The sequence below is a fragment of the Protomyctophum parallelum genome (assembly GCF_964188405.1).
Source record: "Protomyctophum parallelum genome assembly, chromosome: 17".
Taxonomy (NCBI): domain Eukaryota; kingdom Metazoa; phylum Chordata; class Actinopteri; order Myctophiformes; family Myctophidae; genus Protomyctophum; species Protomyctophum parallelum.
In genome coordinates, this window is record NC_139719.1 from 27,342,057 (window position 1) to 27,352,056 (window position 10,000).

Consider the following 10,000-nt stretch of genomic DNA (forward strand, 5'->3'; position numbering starts at 1 on the left):
TGTGTGTGTGTGTGTTATTTATTCTGAAATAATGGGCTGTCAGTCAATTTACATGATTTAGTTAAGATAGAATGTTAATCTCATTATCTCTTTATCAGATGTGCATATCTCTTTATCAGGGACAGATTAGCTTTTACTAATCTCCTGTGTGTTGTGTATATCAGCTCATTACAGACTCTGTGTGAGCCCCTCAGCCTGTAAGCTGTTTGAATCACAATGACACACTAACTGGGCTGGCCAATTAACCCCAAATACTCTATATCATTCCCACAATGGAAACAAGTCCCCAGGACTTTTTTGTGTTATCCTTTATATTTCTGACTTACTTACTTACTCCTCTTCGTCCCCTATGGGATATAAGGCTTCAATGAGCGCTCTCCATTGCATCCCATCCCTGGCAGCATGGTGCGCCTCTCCCCAGGACAGGTTCATCTGTTCCAGCTCCTGCGTCACAGTTCTGGGCCAGGTGGTTTTGGGCCTCCCAGGTTTTCTTTTGCCTGGTGGTGTTCATCTTAAGGCCACCTTTGTGATGCAGTCCTGCTCCATCCTCAGTACATGTCCTAGCCATTATTCCCTATAGGCTATGCTATTGTGTGGCGGGACCAAGGTAGCTCCCCACCAGTGTCGGTAAGTATAGTTACCCATTAAATACAACCGCAAAAGACCGCAAAGGAAAACGCAAACCTCTTAAACTTCCCCCCACACAATCAGGTTCTGGCTAGGGTCAAAGTTTTAAATAATGGTGATTTAAAACATTTACTGGAGCAAATGCAACGCAATACGCAATACGCAACATCGGCAGTGGAGCACCATTCATTGATTGAAAAAGGGAATATTCCATGCGTGGATGCTGACGCGATGCCCGATCGATGCAATGATGGTTGCAGTGGAGCTTCGGCATTATTCTGCTCATCCACTCTTATTCCGTTCTTCACCTCCACCTTTTAAATCCTCTGGAAACCTCATGTCTAAAACTGTTACTTTTCAGGATTCAAAAAGAGCAAAAGTAGCAAATCTACAAGCTTTTATTTAATACAGAAGGCTTTCTTTGTCGCACCTCCAACAGTGCCACGGAGGACTATGCACCAAAAGCAGGCAGGCAGATAAAGTTGAATGATGATTTATTCACAACTACTACTAGGCAGGACATACAAGGGCAGGGCACTGTGACAACAAACTACAAACTGGCAAGTGAACTCTGAACACAGGGAGGTTTAAATAGACTAGACCCAGGTGCAACATAACTACAATCAACACACGATAGGCTGACTAAACAGGACACAGGTGAAATACAAAGACTAATCACAAGGTTAGACAAGGCAGGTAGCAAACAATGGAGCAGACAGGAAACACTAGGAACTACTCGTGACACATTGTCCTGGCCTGCCACAATTTGTATTTTTGCAAGTTGCATTTCAGGTGACTTTTTCCCTTTTGAATTGCGTTTTTAGAAATAAAGTCCAGTCCGTAACAGAATTCCTTTCCATTGAATGGGGTGATTCATAGTACATCGGGTGAACACTTATCCAAATGTATGTTTTACACCAGGGTTCCTGAACTTTGCAATGCAACACTCTTTTCAATCTTATTAATTGATTTTGAAGTTTTATGTTTTGTTTTTATCTTGTTCTTTCCAATTGCCTTTCCAATTTCCAATTGCCCCCACGATGCCCCCTTGACACTTTCTTTGGCAATGTACTGCAAATGTATGTTTTCTCATGCCAGTAAAGATCCTCTGAATTGAATTGAAATTGAACCTGGATCAAAGGCCCTCTCCAGTCATGAAGACAGGGTGCTAATGCAATCAAAGTGGCCATCACCCTCGGTGCTGAACTCTGGTTGACCTGTTGAACTTGTCAACAGGCACTCCTTACATTAAGAATAATCACAGGGAGCTGCAAACGACCTCCCTAACGACCCAGTTAGTTGATCGTAATGAGCCCGCATATGGTTCTGCTGCTCCTCCATGGAAAGGCAGCAGATATCTCACATACGCGTTTGGGGTAATTAACATTCACATTGACTTGCCTTGACTTCTCCTCCACAGACGCTTTAAGCCAATTGACCCTCTCTCCTCTCAGCGACGCCAGCCGTCAGGCCGTATAGACGTCCATTGATTCTTAAGTGCATCCGGCCAATGGCCATTGATTTGGTCTGATTATGCGTTACGCCGGACCGTCAAAGGCCATTGACTTTTATTTGATAGGATTATTCCAGTGACTGACCCTGTCCCGTGATGATGAACAAGTAGTTCCTCAGGTCACGACTGAGGTGGATGCGATTATCTGTGAGTTTGAAGTACTGAAGTACAGGGTGTCGGACTGTCGGTACGAGCTCATAGCGTGGCCACTGGCAGCAGTAAAAACATTTCACCACCAGCACTGAATGAAAACTTTATCAACTCCCATGAGAAACCTAGCCTACCTACTGAGCATAAGCAAACTATACACAAATGTTATCACAGAGCCTTACCTACTGGTTTTGTCTGCAAATACACTATCTATTATAATGTATAACAATTAAAATTACATTGAAACTTAGTATTTGCATAATGTCCTATAAAGTCCATTACCATTTGCCTCCTCATTTCTCTCTCTCTCTCTCTCTCTCTCTCCCTCCCTCCCTCCCCCACCTCTCCATCCTTGCTTCTCAGATTTACTGTTCTGGGCAACAAGTGGCACAGTGTATTGCAAGTGGCTTCTGCAACAATACCGCTTCACTAGCTATTACATTGATTTACTCTGGAGCATGTTCAGGCCTGAGGATGTGAATAACAGCACGTTGGTTTCAAACCTCTTTCACTACTGTGTTGTAAATTCACTATAATGCTCACAAAAATGGGCTTTGGCCGCTCAAAGTTTTGTCTCTGCTGGGCGATGGCGGACAATGGAGGGAAGCAGACGCTCTTTAGAAGCAGGAGAGGAGGCAAAGTTCAGAAAAGTTCATTCACGTCGTTCGAGCGCTGGACGGGCGGGGATAGGACGGCCAGACATAAAGGTGTCAGCCACAATTTACTATTACAATTTGTGCATTTTAGCTGACACTCTTCTCCAGAGTGACTTACAATAACTGCAACAGTCATCCCATAATCACAAGTAGCCCGGTAATAAAGAAAGACCAAGGACAACAGTACAATGCTGAGACCTTGGTCTGGAACTGCGTGCAGGTGTAAATCAGGATGACACCAGAGGGACACACACAATGAGCCAGTCTGGCGCATCTGGCAGCATTGCTATGTTTGGCTTAAGAAAAAAAAACACACATTTGCTCTTTATCTTCGAGTGAACAAATTTAGACATTAACCAACTTGAACCCTATAGTGTTCCTATTCTGGGATCAAACATTCAGCGAAAACAGTCGTGAAGTGATAACAAATATTCAAATGTTAACAAAATACCAACAATATTAACAGCTGGAAACGGCAACTCTTATCTATCTATCTATCTATCTATCTATCTATCTATCTATCTATCTATCTATCGATTTAGTTATTTATGTTTTTAAATGGGTTTTTTTTGTGGCTTTTGCCTTTATTTTATATATTTTATGGAGGGACAGACAGTAGGCTGAAAGGAAATGGGGAGAGGGCCAAGGTGCCTGGACCACTGAGCCATGGCCCAGTTATTTATGTTTTTAAACATTTTCAATTTGACCAGAAGTGCTTGTTAGGTTAGGGCAAACTAGATGAAAGGGTCCATTTAGGACCTGCCTCTAACCAGGAGGACATCAGAGCATGGGGTCAAATAGTTACCTTTGTTTGTTTGTTTGCTTTAGCCTTGGCGGTGTTTGCCACACATTACAGAGTGCATGCACCTCAAGATAGTCACAAAAAAAGGAAATTTGCTATATTTCCGTGTGCCTGTCTAAGTGTCATGACAGCCCGCCTGACCCTGCATCTAAATAGAAAATCACACCCGTGTGAACTGAGTGGTGCAACTCCCCTCTCCCCCCCCCCCCCCCCCCCCTCTCTCTCTCTCATTAGCAGGCAACAGTGCAGCACTATCTCTCTCTCTCTCTCTCTGTTTCTGGCACAACAGCGCCACTTTTGCCCCTACTGGTAATCATAGTCACACATACATACACATACACATAGTCACATTGACACATTGCTGTTCTTTGGAGCGGTTGCACCACTCAAAAACAACCACTTTCAGCTTGTCCCCATTTTGGTGAAGTATAGGGCAGTGGTTCTCCACCAGTGGTCCTTGAGGGGGTTCCAGGTAGTCCCCCGCTAAATGATGGAGAGTTGGTAACCAAATGGACCCTTATTAGATCTCTAACTCTTGAGAGTGTAAAATTAAGAGCTAAATTATTGTTAAACATCTCCATTACAAGTCTACACAATTAGAGAATGTAGAAGAATTGTTATTTTGATCATTGTTTGCCTGTTATCTCTCCTATGGTACCAACATCAATGCAGCATGGAATTGTGGACAAAATCTTATCCAACGACAACAAAAATATTCTTTGGTTTTGGGTCTGAGAGGCTAAATGTCATCAAATGGTGGACTGTGGCTCAAATGCCGAATAAATAAGGGGCTTTGATCTGAAAAGTGTTGAAAATTGTGACGCTAAAACATGAATCCTTTCCAGTGTGGGACCTATAACAAGGTGCTTTCCCATCAGGCTGCTTTTTGCTGTTGGTCATAACATTATTCTAATCATTATCACAGCTTGTTTATTGCCACCGAAACATGACTTCATCTGATTCCTTCTCGCAGGATAGCTGTCTCCAGTGCAGATGATCTGTCAGTCTTGGGTTTTATGATCTAACCATTTGGAGTTGGCTATGGCCCTGGAGAGCTTCACTTGACCTTTGTGTGGTCTCTTTGTTTTCTCTGCCCCTCCAATCGGTACAGATTCTCTGCCAACCCCCTGCTCCCTCAGGAAGAAAAGCTCTGCCTGCTTTGCATTAAGCCCCCCCCCCCCCTCTGGTTTCTTCTTTCATTAGATACACCTTCAGTGTATTGACCCCCATTGATTGACCTGAAAGGGCAGAGCATCCCTGCCCCGCCCAAACCTTGTATGTTATCGTTTAAGGAACTAAAGGAAAAGCTGGCTGATGTTTTTGCATGGATTACAATGAGTTGCGGACATGTTTAGTTAGCTTAATTCTGCTGTAATGCAATTTCCGACACATGGTACACCATGGACAATACCAGCTCTCCATTACAGTAGACATACTTATCTATTACATCTTCATGTTTAGGGGCTCCACAATATATCGCTCCAGCATCGACATCGCAATGCAGCTAAAGTAAGTCAAAGAAGGCCAGTAGTCACACATTTCTTGGTAGAAAACAAAAACTGTCAAGAATCACATTTCTCATGATAAATGTTGAAGAACAGTCCATCTGATAAATAACATAATGGTTTAATGACTTCTTGGCAACTGGCCTTGCACGTACAATTACATTCAAGGTGCCAAGTTGAGTCAACTAGAATATTGAACAACAAAATGCTGGTTACTGTTTGTGCACGTACACACATTTTGCATAATTGTTGCTAAAGTTAATGCATTCTTTCCAAATTGAGAAAAATTGAACACGTGTTTCTAATCAGATGTATAAATCATCGGTCATGCTGCGTTATCTGCCTACCCAGCCCCAGGATCAATGCAATGCAGGTTGAACGAGTTCTCATATCACCTGGCATTGAACAAATGTAATGTACAGAGCACAACGCGATCCATACAGGTCCCATACGATTTATTTTTCTTAACCTTGAACTTGCAGGGGAAAAAAAGAAAACGCTCCCGGTTCTGCAAAGCACAAATGTCACCAGTGTATTGGCCTACTTTATCTGCCCAAGGTCCCTGCAATGCTGAGAGAGGACCCTTAAACTGAACTTATCTCTCTGAACTCTGTTTCACCCTCCCTGGCTTCTCTCTGCTCGTCTGCCAGGGTCATCAACCCGCCGCTTTGCTTTCTCTTCTCTTCTATATGGATTCCAGATTTCTTTGCTATTTTCCTTTTCCAACTTATTGATTCTGTAAGGATAATGGAATGTGTGTGTATGTATGTGTGTGTGTGTGTGTGTATGTGTGTGTGTGTGTGTGTGTGTGTGTGTGTGTGTGTGTGTGTGTGTGTGTGTGTGTGTGTGTGTGTGTGTGTGTGTGTGTGTGTGTGTGTGCGTGCGTGCGTGCGTGCGTGCGTGTGCGTGCGTGTGTGTGTGTGCGTGCGTGTGTGTGTGTGTGTGTGTGTGTGTGTGTGTGTGTGTGTGTGCGTGTGTGTGTGTGTGTGTGTGTGTGTGCGTCCAGGGCCAGAGACCACCCAGCAGGAGTGTGTAGAGAGTAAATACATTAACTGTCATCAGCAAACATCTTTACCTGGTGTTCCCAAATAAACCCTACAGTTCATGACAGGGTACTCTTCTCTTTATCTCTCTCTCTGTTGATCTCTGTTCAAACCTCACTTTAGTAACGATTCTCTGGTTTAAATTAAACCCTAATCTCTTTATTCGTGAGACGTGAGTTGTACCAATCCCCTCCCGCTGATAATGGCAATGAAAATGTTAATTTTCCTTTAAGAGTGAGATTTGGTTAATGTTTGATATTGAAAATGGGTTAAGTTCATGACCGGGCCAAAAGGGAGTGTTGTGTCTTTGTTAAGCACACTATCTGTGCTCTGATCGAGGTCACTGATGGGTGATAGACTGGGGAAGCAACTCTGCATGACTCGGATCAGTTAAAAATACACAGCATCTGGCCCTCGTAAAACAGATTCTGTTCCCATTAAACTTGTTTCAGTGTTAATTGAGTCCCCCAAAAAATTGACTTTAGCCTATGTTGGCGAGTTATAAGATTTAGTGAACCACATCAAATGTAAACTTTTATTGCTTTTAGGGGAGCTTAGGTCACTTTACACCTGGTTCCCATGTGTGTCGAACCCTGACCCTCCATTGCACACATGCAAAGACTTTAGTTGTACAGAAATACGTTTAGGTCTATTGCATTTTTACAATGGAGCGGAAACACTTAATTTCATGCAACTTTGTCTCAGATTATTTGAAATTAAAGCATGTCCTCGTGTGTAAAGAACAGTAGCTAAATGGCCAGTCTCTTTGCAAATAATGATTGTTTCAACTGCCAAAACAAGAGTTTCATTCATTTTTCACAAAACATTTTATTAAATAAAAGGCCCATACAATAAAACAAGTCATTTAAATAAGTTGGGGTAAGATACAAAAAAGCTATATAAACAGAATCTACAAAACAAATGTACATCCATCCCATAGATACACCTCTGGATTGATTGGAAAGTGTGCCATGACCATATATAGTGCCTCTCGTTTTGTTCGTTCGCATCTTAAAAAAAAGAAAAACATGATATATATACACAGTATATATACACAAATCTGCAGCATTAACATATCAAAATATAAAATGTAATATGTATCATCTCATTCATCTACAACAATTCATATGTACAATTTGCTTTATGCCAAAAATTGACCAGTGTGGTTGTATTCACAGGAGTGAGCAGGATTTCATTTGTAACACAGAACAAATCTCTTTACGGTCTAAAAAGATAGCTGTGGAATCACATTTACTTATGAGATAAAAACAAATCCTGAATTTCTTGCTCCATGTGAATGCAGCCATGTGTGTTCCGTTTCCCAAATGTTGTCTACTTGTTCCCAAAACTATCTTAGTGCATCGTTTATACAGTACTTGATGCTTAGACTTTCAGTAAGATGGGAACTATTTTGCAAAGACTATTGGGGAAACAAAACAAAACGCACTACACTGCTCCCCCCCCCCCCCCCCCCACCCCCCAACTTTCTACGTGCGCACGAAGCTGGTGAACTTGGTCGGTAGATTGTCCACAGGGTAAACTGTAGGCCCCGTCTTCATGGTGGGGGGCCCGTTTAAAAGAGTCCAGTTAGACGCCATTACGACCTCCACCAGGAAGATCTTGAGAAGGACCTTGGCGAACTCCTTCCCCACGCACATCCTCGACCCCCCACCGAACGGAATATATTGGAACCTGGAGGACGAGTCTTCTGTGAGTTTGGTCATGAAGCGCTCTGGTTGGAACTCTTCCTTGTTGGGGAAGATCTCGGCCACATCATGGGTGTCGCAGATGCTGTAGATGACGTTCCACCCTTTAGGAATCTGGAAGCCCTTTAAGAACATAAGAATTAAAAATTCATTATTAGCTTGTTGATCAGGCATTGTCTGAAGGTAGAGTTATACTGCGTATACTAGCCTACTTTATTGGAAATGACTTGCATTTCCCTGCCTCATAGAACCCACAGATTTTTGAAAATTGGGGGAGATATTTAATTTAATGGGAATTATCTAGCAAACATTGGTCTCTGGGGAGGACAGGGGGAATTATAGGTAGTTTAGGAGTGAATATGTTGTGGAAAGACTGCAGACTCACTGATGGTGGACAGACACTGTGGCTATGGCCAGGATCCGATCTGCGGCTGTTACATTAAAGGCCAGAGTTGACAACCAGCAGTCAACCTCCCCTCCTTGAATACAACAGGCATGGAGAAATGGTATTTCAACTTACGTTTAGTTCGAAGGTCTTGAGAGCCACTCTGAATCCCCCGGGGACGGGAGGGTTTATCCTCAGGGTCTCTTTGATGACACAGCCTGTATACTTTAACTGCTCCAGAGCCTCGATGTTGAGATTATCTAAGTGCATCCCCTGCTCCTCCTGGCAGGAAAGAGACAGACAGACAAATCTATTACAGCCACGACAAAAATAACCAGATGGTTTGGGGCAAGTCAAAGAAGGTAAAGTACATGCTTAATGTACAGTATGTTTGCCAGTGAAGCTAAGGAAATACAGATTCAACTATTGGTTTAGTCTGGTTACCTTGTCCATAATCTCTTGTCTCAATTTGTCCATGACTTCAGGGTTCAATCCCAGGAACATAATCAGAGAGGTAGCTGTGCTGGCTGTGGTCTCGTGGCCTCCAAACAGCAGCTCAGTGGCAGACTCCTTAATGGCCTGGGGACAGATCAATGAAGACGTACAGGTTAGTTTAAACTTAAAGGGCCTTTAACACCCTCACCCTGACACATTAAGAAAGGGGGGAATAAATTACATAAATACATAGCTGTGTTCAGTTATGGCCAATTTGATTTCAAATTCATCTTAGGACTGTTGTATCTCAACTGAAAAATGTGTAATTTGTAATAGACAGTACACACCCATCAAGTCTACACCAAAAATATGTTTTGCTCTTAGCGAGGCCACACAAATCTTAGTGTCATTTAAATGTTCTAGTGTATCCTCTCAATTTGAGAGGATACACTCGAAAATTGAAATGACACTAAGATTTGTCTCAAAGACAAATCTTAAATTCTTAGTAAATTACATTCAGATTAGTGCAAATCATATATGCTACCGGTTTCAGCTAACATACAGTAAAATCGTATACACCATGTTAATTTTCAGCAAATATGGGTCCTGTACACTAAAGTCAGTCAATAGAACTACTTTATTGATCCCAGAGGGCAACTTGAAACCCACAGTTTGAGTACATCATGAACGTGTGTTTACCTGCATGCTAAAGGGCTCCCCGCTCTTCCTGCTGTTGTCTATAAGCTGCTGCAGAGCATCAATGGGTTTGGTCTCAGACTCTTGTAACTTCTTCTTAATGTTCTCCTCGATCTTAGCATGGATGAAGTTCCTCGCCTTGAGTCCCTGGAGGAGATGAGGAATGGGAGAGGAGGGGGAGCGGGTGACAGAGTGAGCCGATTGTCTATACAATACTGTGATAAAAAATGAAATACATAAAACATAATGCAACTCAAGTTCTAGTTGTTGGTACTTCATTCACTAATGTATTGATTTATTTCAAAATGATTGATTTCACACAATGAATAGTCCATTTGACCACCACCATCCATTAACAGTTTAATTTGCTGCGACTTTGCCATCATGCCCCATTTAGTTAGTTCCGACTTATTAATTCCAATTCTGACATTCATGGTGTCGTTCATTCACCGGTCAACCCATCCAAGTAAACATAGATGAAC

At 42.4% G+C, this 10,000-nt stretch overlaps 1 protein-coding gene across 1 annotated transcript in view; it reads right to left on the minus strand.

Moving 5' to 3' along the window:
* Positions 1-7,768: 7,768 nt before the first annotated feature.
* cyp26a1 (cytochrome P450, family 26, subfamily A, polypeptide 1) overlaps positions 7,769-10,000 on the minus strand; it is a 4,298-nt gene continuing 2,066 nt past the window's right edge. The window contains exons 4-7 of the mRNA XM_083787259.1: positions 9,522-9,665; positions 8,832-8,966; positions 8,523-8,669; positions 7,769-8,125 (exon numbers count right to left, since the gene is read on the minus strand). Of these exons, the coding sequence (XP_083643385.1) occupies positions 7,784-8,125; positions 8,523-8,669; positions 8,832-8,966; positions 9,522-9,665 (768 nt within the window). The 3' untranslated portion in view covers positions 7,769-7,783. The remainder of the gene's footprint in view (positions 8,126-8,522; positions 8,670-8,831; positions 8,967-9,521; positions 9,666-10,000) is intronic.